The sequence below is a fragment of the Myodes glareolus genome, chromosome 21 (assembly GCF_982192425.1).
Source record: "Myodes glareolus chromosome 21, mMyoGla1.1, whole genome shotgun sequence".
Classification (NCBI taxonomy): domain Eukaryota; kingdom Metazoa; phylum Chordata; class Mammalia; order Rodentia; family Cricetidae; genus Myodes; species Myodes glareolus.
Genome location: NC_142046.1, coordinates 58,160,934 through 58,185,228, shown reverse-complemented (window position 1 = coordinate 58,185,228; position 24,295 = coordinate 58,160,934). Strand labels below are relative to the sequence as shown.

The 24,295-nt window shown below is 44.5% G+C and overlaps 1 protein-coding gene across 7 annotated transcripts in view; it reads left to right on the top strand.

Moving 5' to 3' along the window:
* Nucleotides 1–24,295, top strand: part of Znf385b (zinc finger protein 385B) — a 394,076-nt gene that overhangs the window by 278,983 nt on the left and 90,798 nt on the right. For 3 of the 7 annotated variants that reach the window (XM_085680921.2, XM_085680926.2, XM_085680922.2), the window contains one exon: nt 17,083–17,225. In XM_085680921.2, coding sequence (XP_085537047.1) covers nt 17,083–17,225 — 143 coding nt within the window. Of the gene's footprint in view, nt 1–1,508; nt 1,705–2,291; nt 2,315–16,815; nt 16,990–17,082; nt 17,226–24,295 lie in introns of those variants that run through there. The other 4 variants (XM_048425958.3, XM_048425960.3, XM_085680925.2 and 1 more) reach the window with 4 other exon arrangements.

Sequence of the window (24,295 nt, the reverse complement as noted above, 5' to 3'; positions counted from 1 at the left end):
TCCCTCACGGAGATGTAAGCGATCTTCATCCCATTTCCCACCAATAGAGTCGGCCTGCTTCTGGTTGCCGGGGGTGGGACTTGTTAAAACACAGATTGGCAGTGCCCCACCCCCAAAGACCTGGGGTGGGGACTAGGAATTTGTTTTTCACACCCAGTTTGGGGAGATGCTGATGTAGCTCATCTGGGGCCCACACTTTTTGAACCCTGACTGAAAGGAAGCATTAATAGAAGGATAAATAAAGTTTGAAAATTCGCTCATCACAGACCCAGAGGTGGTCCTGAAAAGTACTCCAGGCAGGTGCAGAATACTTTGTCTCCTGACCCATGGGCTCCTTAAGAGAGATGCATCATGGGTGGAAGTTTGATTTCACAAACAGACTAAATCCCAGCATGACTGTCTTTTCTGTTAGTCCTTGGAGAGTAAATATTACGTCAGACTACGCAAGCGTTAGTTAGAGGGAAATAAGCTCAGAGCTAGCCTAGCATGTTCCCATTTGGTGTGCTGTTTTACCATTACACATGCCGGCGCTTACTGGAGAAGCGCGCTATCTAAGAGCTGACTTCACGACCACCACTCTGAACTCTGCATCCGATGATTCTATTAGGCGGCTCACCTTTCCCTGCTCACGACTGGTGCAAACCCGACATGATGGGTTTTGTACATCTAAGTGTTGGCTCTGGCTGTACTAAGTTGCACAGTGCTTGTGCAAACATCAGTGAGTTGCTCTCTAAGCAAATTCACCTGCATTGGTGACAAAACCACACACAGTCCCCACCGCCCCAGCCACAGCCACATTGTGCAACATGGGCAGATCACCGCCCTCATTCTGACCACAGAGCCAAATGACAGGCTGAGATGGAGGGGGCCTGAGTTAAATATAAGAGTAGATACTGAATCATTTCACTCCCAGGCCTAGACAAGTGCCAATTTCAACACGATCATTCCCCCATATAGCTGAAATTAGGGTTTGGAGTTGGACTGCATTGACATCACTGCTAGTCTTGTCAACATCAAATTGTCATCAGCTTTAGTCTTTTTTAATTATATGCTCTGGATCTTTACTTAAAACCTAAATTTCCACGGGAAAGAAAGCGCTTTTCTCCCCCATTCCGAACAGCTAGTAAATAAACTGTTTGCTGCTAACAGAATACAAAGCAGGTTCATTTGGGAACAGGTTCCACTCTGAAATAAAAAGCAAATTTAAATTTTAGATCCAGCTGCCCATTTATGAAAAGGGGAAAAAAGCAACCTCTTGTAATCTATGTGATACCAAGAATTCTAAATCACTGAGAGAGCTCTGTGAGTATTGGGCTGTTTTGTTGGGGGAGAAACAGGTATCAGATTCATCTTGCCACAGGTGGAGTGAGTGTATGGGGGACTGAGAAAACAAAAACAAACAAAACAAAACAAAGAAAGTGACTTGTCAGTCTTTTAGGATATATTTGGTTGGCTGTCGTCAGAAGGTAGCCTGCCCTCTTCCTGGAATTCTGTTGCAAACACACTCCTCTGTAGTAATTAGAGCTAGGCAGCAATTAGGGACTTGTGATTTGTTCAGAGGCACTGCCTGCCGGCCTTTCCTAGCGTCACATCTCACAGGAGCTCCGGATGGAGAGGATGGGAGGATTTATCTCTCAGAGTATTGCCCCGCTCAGTGCTGGAGCGAGGGCGTGAGCGCGGACGACAGTAATCTTTAAAGCGAAGGTAAGCATTGCTGACTGCTCCGCGTTCGCACCGCGGGGAACTTCTCCACGAAATGTGTGACAAAACTATAAAATTGTTCAAAGCAGCTGCAGGAAAAGAAAAACATCAGAATCCAGAAAAATAACACTTGCTAATTCTAAGACATCCCCGACCCCCTGCCGGGCGCACGCTCCTGGTCGTCTGGTTTTCCTAACTTGTCTGTATTTAAAGTGTATTGTGGAGGCACTTAGCTGGAGATCATAAAGGAGTGATTGGATGGTTGCCTGTGCTGTCTGTCTGAGCTACACTTTTTTTTCCTTTTGGAGTTTGTCTTAGAATAACTGCTGGTTACCAAGCGAAGTGTGTGTTTAACCCAAGCGTGAGGGAATTGCCTCTCTTTCTCTTGTCTTACTGATGTTTTTGTAAGCCGAGGATGTTCCCCACCTCTGAGTCCACATTCATATCGACAAAGCCTACAATAAAGTGGAGTGACGCGGGTGATTTGGACTTTTGTCACATGGTTTTTATGACAGGCACAGTGCAGGCTGTAACGGTCCATCCAGTTTTAGTCAAACTCAGTGGTTTCATGTTTGTTTCCAGTGTTGGGCGCAGAACTCTCTCGGGGCAGCCGGTAAGCTTAGCTCCTCCAGAGGGAGTAGTGATTGCTCTAAGGATGGGTGGATTTCGTGTGTATAAAACAGGTGCTTGTGATAGCCTCACTTCTTGAAGGTTACCACTTTGTTTTCTCATTTTTTTTCATTTTCCTTTCCATATTGGTGTTTGTAAAACACGAGTACACGTTACTGTTGGGAAAGGACCTGGGAACCCTTCGCAGCAGGAAGATGTTTTTAGCTCTCGGCCCCCAGTGGGATTTTAGGTGGTTTGAAAAATATTGAAATGGCATCAGGTTCTTGTATTTTGTCTCACTGGTGGATTCGAAGTATAGACACTGAGGGTTCTGTGAACCCTTGTGACAAAAACGAGTGTGTTAAAGCCAAAGCTCATGTTCCCCAGGTCCTTCTTGTTCTGTGATGTGTGGCCTCTTAGGCTGTGCTGCCCAGTGCAGCCATCGCAGCAGACGGGCACCTCCCTGCAGAAAGATGTGTCTAGGCTTCTCTCTACTGTCGTTGTTACCATTTTGTAAGATCGCTTTCTTTTCTCCTATTGTCATTTGTTATGTGTGCATATAATATATGTGCATGCATGTGTTCATATGTGTATGCACATGGAGAAGGGGGGGTCTATCACTCCCCCCATCACATTTTGTGATAGAGTCCCTATTGGACCTGGAACTCACTGACTGGGCAAGACTGGGTGTCGTACTTGGACAACAAGTGGTTTACAAACTAAGCCATCCCCCATAAGACCCTGCATGTTTACCTTCTCGTGGGATTGTTTGCTTATGTGTACCACTTCATTTGTCAGAAAAGCATAGGATGATCATAATCTACCTAGGGCTCTAGAAGACATCTTATTAAATGCATATGGCAGAAGTCTTCTTAATGTATGTAGTGGAACCATGAGCCCCGTGGTGAAAAGAGATAGTGCTTGTATGAACCAGGACAGAAGGCTAAGTTTCTATAAAAATACATCCTAAAAGCTCCTGGTGCATTTTAAAATACAAACTAAAAGTTTATGGGAGCATCTGAGTTCCTAGCTTGCCCCACACTGTTACAAGTTGAGCAGATAGCACGGTGGACGCACATAGGAAATCAATCTTCGGCTGTTACAACCACCTGCGACATACATAACCGGCTTTGTGTGGCCTAATCCTCAAGGAGTCTCGCTCTCAGTCTCTGGGTTTATAGAGAAATCAGAATTAGCCCAGCAAAGCTGCAAAGGAGGCAGAGGCAAAAATCTTATGAGCACATTAGTTCCCAGTGCTATTATGGTGAGGGGTGGACAAAGAGACAGTAAGACAAGACAGACAGAGGACAGACCAGAACATGCAGTGCCTGAAGAGGGCAGAAGAGATGAGAGGCCGGGGAGACGGGCAGGTTGGGCTTCAGGGTTAGGGTGGGGGCGGCATGAGAAAGACAGAGGTCTGGCTTGTGGGAAAAGAGAGAGAAGGGACAGACAAATCAACCCAAGTTTAAAAACACAGAGAGATGATACAGTTTGGGAACTTCCTGGGATATGCTTCATCAGAGTAAATTCAGTGAGCATCAGGTTCATTCTTTATGGTTTTATTTTTCGTTCCGTTGGGGTTTGTTCAAGCAGGGGTTACTTAAAAGGCTGTGTGGAGTCCAGAAGAGACCAAGAGTTAAAGTAAATATGTTCGAAAGAAACCGTCTCCATTCCTTCGCTGCCGTGTGACGTAAGTCGTTGAAAAGAAGAATAATGAGCAGTGCGAGGAATTCTTTACCTTCGTGGGCTCCTCATTAAAGGCCCATTACGTCCATCACTCTCCACAGTTTTCTGATGAGCTCAGGCTTGTACAGGGCAAGCAGTTCCGTGAGAAGGAAGTGTCCAGGAAGAAGCCAGCAGTGAGCCCTAGACTAGCAAATTCATTTAGTGAGCGGGCAAGGGAGACTCATTTGGAAAGTCAAAAAGATATTCCGGGTAAGGAATGCTATCTAGCTTGGATAAAATCGCATCGTTTGTAATAATATGGGTGAAACTTTGTGTGATGAGTGTATTAGGGTTTCTATGGCTACTACAAAAGACCATAACCCGGAAAGCCAGTTGGGAGGAAAGGGTTTACTCAGCGTATGCCTCTGCAGCATTGTCCTTCACTGAAGTCAGGGCAGGAACTCTAACAAGGCAGGAACCTGGAGGCAGGAGCTGATGCAGAGGCCATGGGGGGAGGGTACTCCCTAATGGCTTGCTCAGCCTGCTTCCTTACAAAACCCATCATCATCAGGCATGGGACGACACCACCCACCATGAGCTGGACTCTTCCCCCATCAATCACTGATTGCAAAAATGCCTTATAGCCAGAACTTATGGTGGTATTTTCCCAGTTGAGGTTCCTTCCTTTCAGATAACTCTAGTTTGCATGTCAGGCTGACGTAAACCTTGCCAGCCCAATGAGCTAACTAGATAAGCCAGTCAGCGGGAAAAAGGTCACACGTCGTCTATGTGGAATCTTCAACGAAATGCGAAAGAATGAAAACAAAACAGAAAGGAGCTTACCCGAGAAGGGGTGCAGGGAGGGCAGAGGGCAGTGTAGGTCGGAGGGTGCAGACCTGTGTTCATGTAGCAAGGGTAAACCTGGGGGTTCCTCAGACAGCGCGAAGGCAACTATAGTTAATGATATCGTTTCGCATGCTTGAGATTTTTCTGGAAATAGATTGCAGGTGCCCTCAGCACACACAAAGGTAATTGTGGGGTGATGTTAAAACTGCTTACCTACAGTAATCATCAAATGATGCTTAACGTAATATACACTATATAATATTAAAAACCTTTTTCTACAGAGAAGAACAGCAAGACCGAAACACATTGAAGTCAAGCTAGAGAATAGAAATTGCCATGACTTTGATTGTATATTCTTTACATTTAAAAGAAAGAAAGGAAAAGGGACTTGGGAGGTAGCCTGTTTAGTAAAATTGCCTGCCTTGTCAGGGCAACCTGAGTTTGGTCCGCATAAACCACTGAAAGAATTACCAGGAATGATGGCTTATACTTGTAATCCCAGGGTGGAGGAGGCACAGACGTTTGGAATCCCTAGCCAGACAGCATAACCTACTTGGTTAGTTGGAGGTCAGTAGAGACCCTGTCAGATATTAGATAGATAGATAGATAGATAGATAGATAGATAGATAGATAGATAGAGATAGAGAGAGATAGATCAATGGATGGATGGATGGATAGATGGATGGATGGATGGATGATGGATGGATGGATGGATGATGGATGAATGGATGGATGGATGGGCAGACAGATAAAATGTAAACAGTGATGTGTGATGCTTTGGAACTACATACATTCAAGATTGTCCTCTGAACTTCACACACACATATACACATGTACTAACACACACACACACACACACACGTGTGTTTCTGTACACACAGAAAAAAAGAAATAAATCCCATAAAAGAGAAGCAGGAACAAAGCCAGTGTGACAGTACAGGAGCAAACACAATGTGCAGGACCGGGATGTGTTTCTAAGGAATCTCTCCGATGCAAACAGTTCAGGAAGGGCCTTATCTGATGTTGTTTTGCATATCACTCATGGCTCAGGAGCGCTGCTTGACTGAAACAAGTAGAATCAATTGCTAAGATGGCAGAGATGGCAGAGTTCCAAGAAGTCAAGCCAGGCACTGGCCCAGCCTACTAAGCAACCACCAAAGCCCCTGTGGAGTGTAATCACCCCTGGGCTACAGGCTGTTCCGTGTTTATCATGATGAGGATGGTAGCAAGGTGCATCTGTTTGCCCAGCTCCTGTGTTTGGAGGAGTTTGATGCTCTGCCTAGCAAAGCTGTTGCATCCCATGTAATTGTTGCTTTCAGCTCTGTTTTTGCTACACAAGAAAAAGATGATGGGGTGAACATTTTAGGAGACAAAATTGGGAAATTCTAAATGGGTAAATGGTGTTGGTTCTGATCCTCTTTGCAAAAATGAGGCACACACAGCTACTCTGCTTCCTTCCCTCTCCTGAGCCTCTCTCAGTTGTTCCCCCATATCAAGCCTAGTGTTACCTCATGGTTCACACCTCCTCATCCCATTGCCTGGTATAGTGAGGTCACACACTCCCCTAGCTTCCCTGGGGGTATAGCAATGGTCTTCATGCTGCGTGTGACCCTGAAGTTAGCTGGGAGCCATCTCTGCTCCTGGGGAGAATGGCTTCTTTGATGATACAGGAGAATCTCCTTTGATGATGGCTGCCATGGTTGCTAACTGTCCCCTGGTACTTTCCATGAATGCCCAGTAGCTACTATTCCAGTGATTGGGAAGAAGCTCATGCACAAGGGACCACAGTGGGCTTTACCTGTTATTCCCAAACTGTGCTTCCTAGGAGCCCATTGCCTTTGGGTCGGTGGGGGGATGGGAACAACAGTTTTTGAATAGCTTTGAAGTGTTTGGTTAATATGTAAACCCAGGAAACCTTTTCTCTTTATCAAGGTGGGAGGAGAAGGCTCAGGCAGAGCAAATATTAACTGTGTTTCCCGTAAATTGAGCAAGCTTGGGGGAAGGTATCTTTTTAAAAGCCCAATTTATACCCACCACAATTCTTCCCCCACCACCGCTTTTAGTTCGTAGATGTAAATAGCCTAAATATTGAATGCAGGAACTGAAATTCTTTCTCACCAGGGCATGGAGCATTTTGTGTCCTGGAGCTAGGATTTGGAGCAGCAGCTGGTGCCCTGACCTCCTGAGTAGCTGTATCCAGCCCCTTTCCTGCTGGCCCTTTGTGCCAGGCTGGCCCAAAGGGAGCCAGAGGTCAGAAGGGCCTGCTGCTGTGATCTGCTCCCATGGAAGGCCAGTTGCCATTGCTTGGGAAAATGTGTCTCTCTCAGATAGTGAGGTCCTTGAAGTTCTGATGGTACGTCTCTCTAAACCCACCAACCCAAGTCTGAGTATCCCCGACCACAATGCTGTTGGATTTCATTATATTGATCTAAGCCATGTGGTTAAAAGCCTGGTTTTAATGGGCTCTCTCCTTTTCCCGTTGGGGAAATTTAAAAACGCATTCAAAATGAGGTGTCGCAGTCATGCCTGTGTTCTCCTTTAGACTGGGGAGAAATGCCAGTCCGTGGTCCCAGCAGCTCTTCTTCCGTCAGATTTCTTCCTTCCATTATTCATAGTGACAAAACATTGACATTAAAATCTTCATTTAGAAAAAAAAAGTGCTTATTTTTTTCCGTTAAAATTTCAAGTTAAAAAGCAAAACAGACGGATCCAGACAGAAGCGACTGGAGATAATCGTGCCTGCTGAGGTGATACACATCTGCTTCCTAGGTTCTTGAGAGGCAGAGGCAAGAACAAGAGACGGATAGTCTCAGCAGCACAGGGAGGTCAAACACTCAGGGCCCAAAGGACTGGGCTGCAAAGGACCCTAACTCAACCCTTCTCCAACACCCCAAGAAAGAAGATCCTGAAAATAACATGTAATCCGTATGCAACTTGGTTGGGCCAACTTAAATATTCAGAATGGCGAACCTGGGCAGTGAGCTCTTTAATTCACCAGTCATGTGCAGTAGTGAAATCTTATTTTACTCAAATCCAAATGATGTTTATCTCTAATATGGTATGAGATAGAACTTCTCAGGGAATATTCGATCACATGAGAAGCAGTGTTGTCTCTCCGAGGAAAGTCTGTATTTTCGGGACACTTGCTAAAATAAGCCATAGCTCTAGAGCGCTGTTAGGGACAGCGGAGCCTTGCTGTGTCTGCAATGGCAGTCAGGATGCCAAGGCTGGGAGTCACTGAGCTGACATAGCTTCGGACCATCTCCCTGAGCCTTTTGGCCAGAAAAATGTCACCAGGCTCCTGTGACCTCTCAGACCATGCCTGTCCTCAGACAATTTTAGTAGGTCCGTGTCTGGAGACCACTCTGGCTTCTCCGAACGCTTGGTAATTTAGGAAGCGGCACATGGTGTTCCCTCTCGGGACGTCAGGTGTATTAAAATGCTACTTGCAACCCCTGAGGAGGCATCTGTTAAGAGCCCGGTTTCCCATCCTCAGTCTTGCACAGCCTTACTTCATGCTACTGGGGAACAGGTTTTGGCTATTTAAACTTAAATTGTGAAACGTTCCTGCTTTTGTCTCCAAAGATTGCAACCAACCGCTGCAGCAAAGCACGCCACATGCTTACCTAAACCATCAGTGTGCACTCCATAGTTAATAAATCTCACTCATTCTTCGAGCATTTTAGTGTAAGAAATTCGGTATGTGGGCCAGAGAGTCAGAGAGAAATCGATAGCTACCTGGCTGTGTGTACTCCACGGCCACAGCATGAGAAAAGCTATCTTCCTGATGAATTCATCATTTTGTATAAAAGCTGTGCGTTCCGGCTAAACTGAAGGACATCATGGCTTACCATCCATCCGTCATGACGCGGCTTCGCTGCTGTTTTCTCATGCACAACCTCATTACTGCTTGCACACCAAAGCGTGGGGCTGCCAAGGATTTCCTTGTCAATGCAGCATTCCCCTGGGCTCCTGCAGTGGCGAATGCTGAGGAATCTCCCTGCAGGCTGAGGGGCATGGGGAACCTTTGCTACTCCAAAGCCCAGAAGCCAACAGTTAACACTGTAGAGACTCAGCAGGCTGAAGAGGTGGATCAGTGGCAAAGAGCATACATAGCCTGCTCTTATAAGACCTGGGTTCCATCCCCAGCACCTACATGAAAGCTCACACATTTCTATTAACTCCAGTACCAGGGACTCTCATGCCTTCTGCTCTCCATGGGCACCAGGCACACATATCGTACATATGATTACATACATGCAAGCAAAATATTCCTATGCATTAAATTAAAATAATAAATATTTTCAATTGTATAGCCTCAGACTTCTAGATACACACTAGCCTCTTGGACATCAGACTCCTGTCTCTCTCCTAAGGCCAACAAGGAAGTCTCAACATCATGGCATGCCCATTAACTGACCTGTCACTTAGAGCACAATCAAGGAAGTCATGGAAAAGGAAACCCAGAACTCACTTAACACACTAACAGCCTGCCAGTATTCAGAGAGGTCCTCTTTGCTGAGGAATTTTCCTCTTATCTGTGGAAAGGTTTGCTTAACAGACTGATCCTGTTGTTCAAAACCAGCTGTTAATGCACACAAAAGGGCACCCTGGGAACTCTTTTCCTCGCCGCGGTTTCTCATGAGCGGTCCATTACTCTCTGTTGTATACAGTTGGGTAGTGTTTGTTCTCACTACCGGAGTCCATGGTGGTGAATGTTTTGTTGTATAAGGTCCTGGTATTATCTTATTCCTTCTCTAGTGGATGGGTTAGTTGGCAATCTTCCAGCTGGAACGGCTGTTGCCATAGCTATTCTCTAATACACACTACTTCTGTGAGGCATCTGTCTGGAAGCAGAACCGCTGAATCATGGGGCATGATGTACCATGCTTACGGGAACACTGTCAAATAGGCTTTTCCAAGTAGTTGTAACAATTTATGTTTCATTATTGACTGCCTGATTCCTCGACGCTTCGTGTGTCTTCAGTGTAGATGTGATCTCATGGTTATGTAGTAGCATCTCCTTGTAGTTATAACTCTCACGTCCCGAATGTCTAGTGAACCATGTTTTGTAGGATTCTTAGCCATTTTAATAACTACTTTGTGAAATGACTTTTTTGGTTTTTCCTCATTTTTCTTGTTCTAATGTCTTATTATATTTCTATAGACAAAAAACCTGAATATATACTATCTATACTATATCTCTGTGTGTGTGTCTGATTAGATCTCTCCCACTTGCCTTTCATTTGCTTGGAGGTTTTTGTTTGTTTGTTTTGTTTTGCCATAGCCTTGTTCTTAGGATATGTCCTCAACCTTTTCCTTCTGTTATCAATACCTTCAACTTCCTGTTTAAGAAACATCTGTATATTTCCGGTCATGAAGATGCTCTAGTTTGCTCTTCATTGTTGCTCCTGTGATCCGCAAACCCTAGAATACCTTGAGAGTCCACAGTGTTCCACTTAAATACATTTGACCTCTTCGGTGTGCCTAAACAGCCACCGTATTCTCCTGTACTTACCTTCCAGAACACTGTCCATTCCGCGCCATTGATCTTGGGAGTCAACGCATCTAAGGAAGTGTCGGTGAAACCAGATACAGCCCTGCAATTCCTTTCTCCATTGTGCCTCCTAAACAGCGTGTTGATAACATCCATACCCTCCACAAGTCTTGCCTTTTAAGATAAATATTAATAGACTTAACTACTTGTGGTTTCCCAGGGTGTGACATGGTGTCTGGGGCATGAGAATGACCCAGACGGAATAAGCACAGTTATTGAAGCTTACACAACACCGGCTTTGTGTCAAGAACACTGTTGAGCACCTCCCAAAGGAAGCTCCCAGGACTGTGCCTAGTCAAGGGGGAAAGTGCTCTCCCATCTAAACTGTATCCCCATCCCTGATGGCAGCTCTTTCACACAGGAACTTTTGATTTAAGTAGTAATGGTCTAGGCTCTTGAGTCAGAGGATCAGGAGTTTGGATCCAGGCGGTTACCCCTACTGAATAATCTTTATTGCTCTAAATCTCATCATTCTCTTCTGGAGATGGAGATAATAATACAAACTTGATGGATCTATACTGTTATTTAATAAACCAAGGGTTCAGATCACCTTACATAGTACCTAGGATGTGGTAGACTCTTGGTAAATATTTATTAGTAGTATTTTCCTATAAGCCCATCAATATCATACCTTGATGGTTCCTTATAACTATTGAATGAAATAATACCATTCCTCGGGAAAGATTATTTTTAAATCAAAGCAAAACATTTTTTGCTACTTGTTTGTTTCCCAGCCACTCAGACCTGAAATAATCACACAGAACTATATTAATTACAACACTGCTTGGCCAATAGCTTAGGCTTCTTATTAACTAACTCTTATATCTTAAATTAACCCATTTCTATTAATCTACATATTGCCACGAAAACTTGTGGTTTACCAGTAAGGTTCTCTGGTGTCTGTCTTCTTTGGCAACTACATGGTGTCTCCCCGACTCTGCCTCAAAGCTTGGTTTGAGGTTAAAATCATCTACTCTGCAGCCGAAGGATGTACCTAGCTAGTGAGAGTGTCTCCAGCAATAACCCAGCAATGAAAACCAGGAGTCAGAAGTCAAATTGCCTGGATTTGAACTCTTGCCCCTGTGCATATAAATTGTGTGAAGTTGGACTCACTCTGAGCCTTCATTTCCCATCTCTGAAATCAGGCTAATAATAATAATATCTTGTTTGTTCATTGGGCTGTTGTAAGGATCAAGTGAATATCTATGTATAAATATATGTGCGATCTATGAATACACACTGATATGCATATCTGTATACATATATGTGCAGATGAATATCAGTGCCATGTGGAACATGCTTGGAGAGTACTTGGTTCCTTGTCCCGTGCTATTATTCTATAACCATTTTGGAAGCAAAGGTTTAACAGTCTCAGTCGTTACTCGCGGAGCCACCTCCTAGTGGTCGTACTTGGTCAGTGACCTCTCCGACTTTTATATTTTCCTAACCCAACGGGCTGGGAGAAGAGCAAGGGTGCTCTGTTATCGATTGTGCTTGTCAGAGGGGTGAGGGGCCCCAAATCTGGGAAAGCAATGAAAATTTTTTAAAAAAAATGAACTGCCACTCATTTTAATTTCTTTAGGGAAATCTTTGTCCGGTCTGTATTCGGCACATATAGCATGTTCAATTTTCTATATCATTCCATGCTGGAAGGGACATCCCTGGCAGTGGCCAAGGGAGAAAGTCCTACGTGGTGAAGAACAGGCTAAATTTCACTCAGTAAATGGTTCTTCATTTGGGTTGTCTGGCTCTCATGTCTAAGACTTAGATGTTTTGTTTGTTTCTGTTACGGAACAAAGATGAGGCACCAGGAAGCCTTGGGATTATAACCTAAAATGGCCTTCCAGATCACATTTCTAAAGGTCAGAGACTAAGACAATAATTCCAAGTGTCACTTGGCCCTCAAATGAGCTTTCATTGTGATGGATTATGACATAATCCATTGACATGATAAGGTACCTATTATGTTACAGAGGCAGTTGACTGAAATAATAGGATTTTTTTTTATGATCACAGTGGTGAGTCTTCCACCTATTACTGGTTTCATCAGATAGATAAATATAACTTCTATTTGTTGGGACCCAGAAAACTATAAATGTGCCCCCAAAGTAGGGTGCTTTGCTATGCTGAGCATGGTGAGTTGATAAACTGTACCCCCAAAGTACAGACCAGGATGAGCATGGTGAGTTAACAATTGGAAGGCCTTAGAAACGTGGGATTAAGGTCTCTCTGACCTTGACTCTCCTTCTGGACATTGAACTTGAAACCAGTGACTGCTCCTCCCTTTTCTTCCCACCCATACCAAAAAGAGAATTCATTAGAACTAGAGAAGTGTGGGTGGGTAGGTTTCAATTTTTTCATTTTAGCAGGAAGTTTGATAAATACATGGACTATAAAAAGCCTCATCAAATAAAGTGAAACCCTATTTTGGCTTTCTTCATTTCTGTGAAACTCAGCACTTTCTACGCTGGCCTCAAGGGGTTAGCATCCTAGATTGGGCTGTGTTACTGTGATAAAATACTGACCACATCAGCCTGAGGAAAGAAAGGGTTTGCTTCATCGTTCATGTTACAGTCCACCATCAAGACAATTGAGGCGGGAACTTGGAGGCCGGAATTGTCACAGAGACTCTAGGGGAACCCTGAGTGCCAGCTTTCTTCCAGCTTGTTCAGCCTAGGACCCCCTGCCCAGAGATGGCACTGCCACAGTGGGATGGACCCAACCACATCAATCATTAATCAAGCAGACATGCCAACTGATGTAGGCAATTCCTAAATTAAGGTTCCCTCTTCTGAGGTGACTCTAGTTTCTGTCAAATTGACAAAAACTAACTGTTACAGTTAGTAATTCAAGAACAACAACAAAAACCACCAAATCTGCCGGGGCTGGCGAGGTAGCTCATTCAGAAGAATGCCTGACTGCGTTTGGGTCTCACCTCTAGAAGAGTCCCTCAGGATCCAATGTTCCTGTCACCCCAGTGTTGGAAGCTGTCGGGTAACGGGGCACAGAGACAGGAAGATGGCTGGAGCGTGTTGCCTGCCCAGCACAGATAGCGTCAGGGAGTCGGAAGGCCACAGGATAAGACGCCTGTCCTCCTCTAGCCCTGTGCAGAGCGCGCCCACACTCAAGTGCACATTTATCAGATCTCTCTCTCTCTCTCTCTCTCTCTCTCTCTCTCTCTCTCTCTCTCTCTCTCTCTCTCACACACACACACACACACACACACACACACACACACACACACACACACACACACACCCTTCAGAGTCACAGGTACAGATGAATAAATGGATAATTGCAGAAAATCAAAAGACAGTGCCACGCTCACCAGCGGACCGCATCCACTTTGCCCTGGGCACGGGCCCGCGCACGCGCATTTCGGTCTAAGCCGGAGCACGCCTCGTATCCTAATAAACAGCACTTTCCTTAATAACTGCCCTTTTCCCTTAACCCCCAAGCTTGCTTTTTTATAAAGTTAAATATTGTTCCTGTCTCATGACCGCAGCAATGCAAAGGGGGCACTTTTGCGCGGAAGTGCTCATTATTACATTGTTAACCTTTTCGTTCGTTCTTTTTTTTTTTTTCTCAGCAAGTCGTTGGCTCTTAAAAAAAAAATGACCATTTTCTTGTAGGGTGCAATGCATTTTAACCAAATTTCTGCTCACAAATCTTAAGTGACTTTCCGGCACCCAAAGGTGACAAGGAAGGCTTGCCTGCAGTAGTAGCAAAATCTGGAATTAAGTGACAGCCGATCAAAGAGTACAGAGCTTCAGACCGTGGGCCGTGTGGGAGGGCGGCCGCTTTCTGCTTCGCCTTTCATTCCGATCTGCAGAAGCTTCTGCCCTCGCCATCAGTGTTGGCGAAGCCTTGCTAAAAAAAAAACAGGCAACAGCAAGAGTGAGGTGAAGGTATTGATGGGAGCGTGGTTTGTTCAGAAGACCCATCAGTACTTTAAAACAATCTGTGTTTAATGTGGCAAATTGTGTCATTAAAATGCTAATGAATGGTAAGCAGCTGCTAAGTTTTTATGCTAATGAACAGTGGAAGCTAAGTAGTTCTCCAGCCTCCCGTCTATTAGCATAGAGATGTGATTGGGTGAGGAGGACGGCGGAACACTCTGACCTTCATTGAGGAGCAATCTGTGAGTTTGCCCAGTGCCTTCTGTCTGATTTGAGTTTGTTAGTGTAGCGTGACTCTCACCAGGCCCTGGGGGCCTCTGTGTTACCTGCTTTTGTTACAGCCACCATTAAGGCCCTAGAGATGGAGCTTGGTTTCCCTTTCAGAGACCCAACAGCCACAAAACAGTTCTGTTCGTTCAGTAGGCGACTTAGATTAATCTACCTGCTCACTCTTTGTACTTTACAATTCTAATAATAATTATGTTGATAAATTGCCGAGGGCCATTTTCTCTAGCTTTCAATTTAGCTACGATTTTAAAGTGAATCCTTTCAGATATGCCTCTGCGACATTGGACGCAATGATGTCATACATCATCTTGGATATTCAGGCTTGAGGTTACCAGTGGAGATAGCATTACCTGATAGGAGAATAACCTGTACTTAAATGCCGGTGGTGTATGCATACCAGACCAAACCAGATTATTGAATTGAGCATCAGAGAAACAAACCACAACACTGTTTGGTCTACACTCCTGGCTGATTCTCTGTACTAAGCCCTCATATGTATTTCCTAATGGCCATGACTGATCTGAATGGCTATTACAGATAATACTTCAGGTGCCCCTTTTCTCTTATTTCTTTTCCTTTTTTAAATATATATATATTTTAAAAGATCAGTGTAAATGAGCTTTGACACTGTTAAACACTATTGCCAATACTACCCACAAGTGCTTGGCAACATGCCACCGGTTTCTTTGGAAACTCATTACCAAAACAAGTGATCCCTGAGGCTCACTTGTTTACATCAGTGATTTGAGGCTGGAAGAGGCTGGTGGACACTTCAATGGATGGGGCGTTTTCTCTCAGTCCTCATTTCTCCTTGAAGCAAGCGAGAGATTCTAGGCGTGAAATTATTGTGTGATCCAAGACAGATAAGCCAGGGAGAACTGAGCCCTCGTGTGCTATTGGTGGTGATGAAGGCCTCAACCCTCTTCAGAATGTCCTCGAAGTACAATTGATCCACATCCATGATCTTATAAATGAACATGCAAAATGGGGGACCTTCCCACAGCAAAAGAGCCTTAAGCCTCGAAAGGACACAGTACGCTGGTGGATGCCACAGTATGAGTGAAAGCACTCATCCCAGACGAACAAAGGCAGTCACAAAAGACATGGGAGGTTTTATTTAAATGGTGTGTTCTGGTAAATCTAAACATAAAATTGATTGGTGGTTGTCAGGTGCTAAGGATGCTGGGTAAAATGGGAAGAGACTGCAGCTACATGTAGAGTTTAAGTCACAAAAACGTTCTGCATGTGAAGATGGTGTTCATCTGTCACTCTGAATGTGCCAAAAAACTACTGAATTTATAGGTTAAGTGGGTGAATTGTCTGATATGTGATTAGTATACATACATACATACATACATACGTATGACTGTGTATGTAGTTGCTCAGTTGATAAAGTGCTTGCCATGCAACCATAAGGACTTAAGTTTGATCCCCAGCACCCACATAAAAGGCAACCAGGGTGGTACATTCTGGGAGATCACTCTTGCAGTATCGGCTCGGGTAGGCAGAGGCAACAGGATCCCTTGGTCTACTGGCTTGCCAGCCTACCAGATCTGAAAAACCCAAATTTAAACACCTGACTCAGAAAGCAAGGTGGTGGGTTCCTGAGAAATGACACTTCTGGTCTCTCTCTCTCTCTCTCTCTCTCTCTCTCTCTCTCTCTCTCACACACACACACACACACACACACACACACGCATGCCATAGCCTGCCTTCCAGAGAACCAACCATGCCAGCAAATGTATCTATACTCTGACTGTTAATGGCTAGGAAAAATACCAACATCATTCTAAATTACCCAGTCCTACACTAAACCAGATACCAAAGGAGGGAAGGGCTACTATTACTATTCAAGGGGACAGGTGCCCAAAGAATACAAATTCATTGGGTGTAAAAATTAAGACAAAATGATGAGTTCCTGCCTCCAGACTCCCTGTCTACCGCCAGACCATAGCTTGCCTTCTTGTGTTCTCCAGCCATCCCATGTCCAGACTTCCTCTTCCCCCTAGAGTAAGGAAAATTCTGTGATCATTTTTAAGACAATGAATTGAGTCATAACGATAGCCAGTAACTGCCAAAGTTCAAGTTTTCCTTCCTCATAAAATCCACAGTAATTATCTTGGATTTGCATAAAATTTGTTGCTGGCTATTTATTCCCAACAGTAAAGAGCATCTTGAGACCCCCTCCTCTATTCTCCAGCAGTCTGTGGCTCTGTGGGTTCTCAAAGACGCCAGGAGGGTGGGACACCAGGACATTCGCAGTGTGCCACACCCGCTGGTGTGGCCTGGGGACAGTGTGTCACCTGACCCTGAGAAGCCCTTGGCTTATGCACGGGGAAGTACTCTGCAGGTCTCTCAGTCCGTGGAGAGCTCTTCTTGACGGTGTTCCTCAGGTGCTTGCTTCTGTGACTCTTGTGTTTGCAGGTCACAGCTCAGCAGCCTTGGGTTGGTCCAGCGCGCCTGGGAGGGAATGGGTGTGAGCGAGAGGCTGAGTTTGCTTTGCTTTGTCCTTGGCAGGCAGCGCGTGCCACGCCGCGACCCTCCCTGCTCTGGTGCGCACACCCACCCTGATGATGCAGCCTTCGCTGGACATCAAGCCGTTCATGTCTTTTCCAGTGGACAGTAGTTCTGCTGTCGGGCTCTTTCCAAATTTTAACACAGTGAGTACATGCTATTTTCTCTTCTGTACGCCTCTGCCGTGCAGTCTCTTTTCTGTGACTGCGTTCCCAGGTAGACCGCGGGTAGACTCTGTTTCCAAAGTGTGTGGCTGAGGTCCCTCCCTCTCAGCTATACGGTGGGAAAACGCCTCACTCGGAAACTCAGCCCGCACTCAGCGTGTGGACTGTACTAATGCCTCCAGAGATGATGTTAACCTGTTACATTGTCCGGTTTTGATGCCCTGCACAGTGGCTTTACCACTCAGTTGTTCCTGAGGCTTCAAGGTGGCCTTGCCCTCTCTGTTTCTCCTGAGGCTTCATGGTGGCTTTACCCTCTCTGTTGCCCCTGAGGCTTCATGGTGGCTTTACCCTCTCTGTTATCCCTGAGGCTTTGAGGTGTCCCTGAGGCACACTGTTCAAATGTGGTCAAGAACACAATTTAGAGACATCGAGCCACATTAATTCTTTTCCCAATTTTCACTATAAAGAAAAATGAAAAGAGCAACTATAGGCTTTGTCTTTCTGGGGGCCTTTTTATTTCAGAGATGTCTGAGATCAAGTGTGACTTTTGTATAAACAGAGTTTTTATTTGGGAGCTCGCGTGAGTCCTTGGATCTGGCTCTTGTTGTAGGACGAGCCTGGCTAGCTTAACCCCCGAAATAACCACCTGGAAATTGTATTAATTAGATTACTGCCTGACCCATTAGCTCTAACCTCTTATTGGCTAACTCTCATATCTTGATTAACCCATTTCTATTAAATCTGTGTATCGCCACTTGACCGTGGCTTACCGGCATGAGTCTAACCAACGTCCGTCTTGGCCAGAAGAAGCATGACATCTGCCACACTTCCCTTCTTCCCATCATTCTGTTCTGTCTACTCTGCCCACCTAAGGGCTGCCTTATCAAAAGGCCAAGGCACTCTCTTTATTAAACCAATGAAAGCAACAGAAATACAGAAGGACCTCCTACCCCAGACTCTGACCGAAAAGGAAGATACGCATTTGAAATCAACATATCAGTTATCTGTACAGTGTGTAGCTGTTCCCCCATTAAACATACAGAATGAATACTCGTGAATTGCTCGCCCCGAATGGCATAGTCATGTCAGTCAGCCAACTTCCTTTTATTTGAATGAAAGGCGTTTCCCAGGTGTGCCAAGTGGAGCTGCTGCCTTTGAGCAGCCAGGTTCTGGGCAGGTTGGACACTTCGAGCAGGAGGAAAGTCGAACACTGAGGGAATGGCACGGATTGCATCCTCGCCATAGATGAATGTGTTTGGTGGGGGCAGGATGTTATTCCTGAACAAGAACATTCTAGACGCTGCCATGATCAAAACAAACAATGGCGTTATCAACAGCACCAGACAGTGTGCTTTGGAAGCCCGGCCAGATGGGCCCTCTTTGCAAACTCCCTTCTGCAGGAGTGACAAAAAAAAAAAAAAAAAGCAAGAGGGTTTTTCCTCAAGGGTTGTAAATAGAGTCTGTTGACAAGCCTTCTGTTGGGACCCCAGTGCTGTATGATAACCGGCACAGATTTGGAAAGGCTCTACTAATGACATGGCGGATAAATGGTTGAATGTTTCTGTTTTCATTTCTTTTTTCTTTTCTTTTTCTTTTTTTTTCTTCTGGCCAAGGCTAGCCGGCGTTTTTTGTTTGGTTTTTGTTTTAAGGCATGAAAGGCAAGCATGGAAATAAGATAAGTCAGGCCTATCTAGGCCACATGACCACATCAGAAGTGAGAGTGACCCTCCCAAAGTGAGGCATTGAGCATTGAGTCAAGCCTGCCCCTGAGTCTGCAATCATTTCCAAACACCCCGCTGTACTTGGAATGTTTTCTAGGTATTTGTGTTTTGGTCTGCTTATATCTGTGGACTGTAGGACCAGGGAGGGGCTGCTGAGAAGCAGCCTGGGTGATTCAGCAAGCTGGAATGTGTTTGCCTGTGTTTTTACTTTTTAATGCAAGTCTCATACAAGATTATTAGCACGAGCAGCATGATATATATATATATATATATATATATATATATATATATATATATATATATATATATATATATTCTTTTTTTAAATTGCCCACAGGAAATTAGAGCTGTGTTACAAACATGTTCAGCTTCTAGGAAGACATCAGCGCTCAAGGCAAGGGGAGAGCTTCATTCTCTGCCCTGACCACACTCTCTCCACTCCTTTCACTGGGAATGTTGTCACTGCGAGCACCCTCCGTCCCTGCTCCTTCTGACCGCCTCCCACCTAACAGATACCTGATGGCCGACATGTTCTGCAAGTGCAGATACTCAGTGATGTTCTGTAGGTCACTGTTGTCAGTCTTCAGAATGCCTTGCCTGCTGTTGCCTCCAGAATTTTAAGGGCTTTCAAAAAGGTTCTTCCTTAACGTAAAAGTAAATTTTACATTGGCTTATTAATGTTGCATAGGACTCACGGATGCACTGACATCATATTATTTATTTATTGTGCATAAGAATCTTATACTATATTGATAAAGCCTCAATGAATATTCTTTTTATAAAGTTTTTTCCTTCTTAGAAGAAAATAAGCTCTGAATGTTCAAATAGTAATATCACTTGATTACTCCAGTGAAAAAAATGGAAAGAAAACTTATCAGAAGTACTGATTTTGCTCAATTCGCTAAATCTAAGTCATACCCCTCCTAGTGTTCTATTAAGGATCAAGCCAGCCCTAGTGGGAGTTCTCTTATCTTGTTGGCCATGGTGCTGCACACCTGGCTGGTGCCAGTGGGCTAAGACAGGACCATCTTCAGTTCAAATTCAGCCTGGGCTCCATAGTAGAACCCTTTATCAACATACACACAGATACAGGCACACACACACGTGTGCATGCACACACACATGGAAGGGGGGAGGAGTCTCTGTGTGTGTGAGTGTGTGTCGCTCTGAGGTGCAGCTTAGATGACTGTCCCTTTCTTGTTTGTTCCTTCCCAGCACCCAAGCCACTTGGGAAGTTTCTTAGGAGATTTTAAGATGTGGTTGGTCAATGACCACATTTATTTCCTCGGGAAATGTTTCTATACTGTTACCAATCATTACACTAAATTATCATGCATTTGTGATCATTTACATCCTTCCAGGGATTAAAGCCTCAGAAAATGCCAAGGAGTCAGTGGTTGTCACTCCTATTGTCAAGAGGAGTAGCTGGGACTTAAATTAGGACTCTCACATTGAGACTTGTGTTCTGGTTCTTCAGGCCCTAGGCTCTTTAGGCCCAGGTCACCTCCCACTCATTCACTGGGAACAAAGCCCAATCAGAAATCTTTCCCTGTCCTTGGGTGAAGCAAAAGAGGAAATGGCTTTTTGAATATGAAATGCAAACCTCTACCAGCAGTTCTGAAGAAGCAGAATATATTTGTAAAACAGCTGTTGTGTCTTTTGGCAGATCTTCTTACTGTCTGCTTTTCTCTGAGAAACAGGGTGAATTTTACTCTCGCGTTGCTTTCGGCCAGGGCTGATATCAAATAAGTATGAGAAATGGGATCAAACCTAATCAACATTTATCTGAAAAGTAACAATTCCATTGCTATACCAAGGTCCACAGAGAAGAGTTTTGAAAATCCTTAGCTTTGTTACCTTCTTCAAGTTAATTTAAAATACATATATTTAAGAGCTGGAGAGATGGCTCAGTGGTTAAAAGCACTTGCTGCTCTTGCAGAGGACCCAAGTTCAACCCCCAGGACCCACACAAATTGTGGCACACCTGTTTTAACATCAGTTTCAGTGTGGATCCAATGCCTTCTTCTGGCTTCCACACCCATGTGCATGGGCACACAACATATTTAAGAATAAAGTAATTCTTTAAAAGGACATAGTCAGGTGTGGTGGCACACACCTTTAATCCCGGCTCATAGTCAGGCAGATCTCTGTGAGACCGAACAAGGCCTGGTCTATAGAGTGGAGTACAGGCCAGCCAAGAGTACTTAATAAGACTGTGTCTCAATACACAGATACTTAATGTTTTCTCTTTTGTTTATAGTAAAGCAGAGGACTGTATGACGGATAAGAATTAAAAGGAATTCGATCATCGTCTAAAACAGAATGGGCGCCATGTTCCATATTGAATTTACACGTTGCAGAATCTGTGCTTCCCACCATTCATTCAGAGGTTGCCTTGCCTCACACTTCATAGCTGAATCTTTCCATGCTGCTTATGATGAGTAAACAGAGAGCCAGAGAGATGACTCAGTGGCTAAGAGCACTGCCTGCTCTAGTCTCTGAGGGCACCAGGCACACTTACATGTAGGCAAATTCTCATACGCATTAAAATAAGTGAGTAAATCTTTAAAAGAAAAAAAAGAATAAACAATATATGACCCCATCTAGCAGAACTGTGAGGAGACTGATAAGGAATGCAGCCATCAGCCACCAGGAGGGTGATGACTTGGGCCCCGGTCTGTGGTTATGCTGTACAGAAAGATGGCTTGTGTCATTCACGAAAATGAAGACCATGAAAACACAAACATCCATTCTCTTTGAGATCTTGACCTTCATGGTCCGACCCAGGAGGCTTTTCTGGCTGACTACACAATGATGTTCCTTTCTCCCGCCGCCCCAGCGTTCAGGGTTTGTCTTTCAGGGGCTGCTCCTTCTCATCCAGTCTTCGGTCTGCAGCGTCCCAGCCGCTGACTTTCGTGTTCTTGCTGGTGTGCCGCTAGCACTCAGACTGACTTATGCCCCAGCCCAACCCCCTTGTCAGTTTTTAACCTGTTCCCAACTTATTAAAGCTTCTATATTTTTGAGATTATAATATAGTTTCAACATTTTTTTTCCTTCTTGTCCGGGTCCAGCCCCAACAGGTTCCTACGTTCCAGGTAAGGGCGGGTAGGTTAGAAACGTCACGCAGAATAAACAGAGATCTAAAAGAAATACAGAGATGTAAGATAGCATCTGGAGGGCAACCCAGTGAATACTGAATCCTCCCACCCCCCACATTTATTCCTTATGACCTTTAAACACCCTAATCCAAGAGGGGAAGGAAGCAAAAGACATTTTTACATTTTTACAATGAGACAAGGAGCAAAGGAAGTGATTACTATCTTAATACCTAAAACACTAAGTAATCACACCCTAGGTCGAGACGCCCTGTTAGTAGCCACACCTTAAGTCAAGTCTGCTGTCAATAACCTTGAAGGAGCAAGAACAGGCCTGAACCCTCTGACCTTTAGTTAAGGTGGAACGGATCCTCTTCCGTGGGCTCTGACACCTCTCTATCTTTCTTCCAAACCCTCCCGTCTACCCTGCCGTTCTCTCTTTCAAACTTGTACCCTCCTTTCCCACTAGTTCTTATTGTATGTCTATGTGTATACATATATATCCCTAAATATAACCTAACCTAAGCTCACACTTCCAATCTCCATGAGTGTGAGAACATGAAGTCCTGTTGTAAAACCATCAAGTCTGTGATGTTCTGCTGTGAGCTCAGTTTAGATACATCCCCATCTTACATGCTTGTAGGTACTGCTAGGTAAAACCACTTCTAAGAGGCTGCATCCCGCAAACAGGGAGAGATTTGTTTGCATGCCTCTCCAGAGCTCAAACCGCAGTCATGAGCTGCCCGGGGACAACAGTCACCCCTTGGTTTCTCTGTGATTGACAGATGTTTATGAGCCTGTTTATGTGAAATCCTCCTCGGGTCCTGCTATGTTTCTTCTACCCTTCTAGGAGACCACAGGCACAAACTGCTGTTTCACTGCAAGAGGCTCAATATCCTTATTATTTTTCAGGGGGAAAAAAATGTGACCTCACTCCTATCTTGAAATTATTTTTTCCTGACACATGATCAGATGTGTGGAACAGAATAAAGATGGTTTCGGAGTCTAAAGTCTCAAGCCAGCGTGTGATTGTCTGAGTCACGCATGACAAGCTGTGAGATCACCTGTGTGATAAGCCAGGCCCCTCCCCATTCTGTCTGGTGTCCGAGTCCTGCTGAGCCTGCACATATCAACAAGCGCGCTCACAGTTTGTCTTTCTTCCAGTAGACCTAATGCATTTATCAACTGGTGCTGCAAGAAAGAAATCAGAAATTAAAAGCCGTTTGATTTTGCTGTTAGTTTATGTCTGTTGCTCAGCAGATGTCGTGGTAAGGAGCCCGAAGTCGTCTGGGATGCCTGACTGTTGCACCTGCTTTGAATACCTGCATCTGTTGGATAAGCTCCTTATTTCTACATTCAGATATGTGGGTCTGCTTTGGTCTTGTATAGTGGAATGCCTCAGCTGGTGTAACCCAGAATGAATCTTTGCTCTTTGGGTCTGGTTCTTATGCTCTTAACAGGGCTTGTTAGCATTAAATATTTATACATTTTGTATATCTTACAAATGCTAGTGTGTCTAACTACACTTACCCCTTTATCCCGGCCAAATTAAAGAGGAAAGAAAGAAAGAGAATGTGGTCAACATTTCATTTTTGATGAAAGCTTCAGAATACACTAAAGTGCCATCCTCTTCTGCACACTCTATAAAGAGGTGTGTAAGAAGCTACACTAGGAAGAAATTGCCTCCAATTGCTCAGAATCACTTGAAAGGAGTAGAAATTGTTGCCCATTATTGGGCTTAGAATATTCATCAACAATGCCTATGAGATGATTACAAAAAATATATGTTTATAGCAAACCTTTAAGGGGACCAGAGAGAAGGTGGAGAGCAAGCACTGCTCTGACAGGGGACCTGAGCTTCATTCCTAGCGTCCACAAGGCAGCTGACAACCACTAGGAACTCCAGTTCCAGGGCCTCTGCTGCCCTCTTCTGGCTTCTGCAGACACCTGTACTCATGTGTGCATATACACGCAGACACATGCACATAATTAGAAATAAATCTTGATTCAAAAGACAGCTTTTAAACTGTAACAAAGAGCTAACAAAGATTGCTGTACAAATACTTAGCTGCAGGTATACATGTCTGGAGAATATTGCACCCCCATGAAATTTGACAGGGGAAAAAAGTATGTAGATATGATTGCTGGGAGCTCAGCACAAACTTGCAGTGCCCCCACACACTCTTCTGTCCTCATCCCTTAGACCACAGACATAGAATGACTCTGTAAAAGGGAG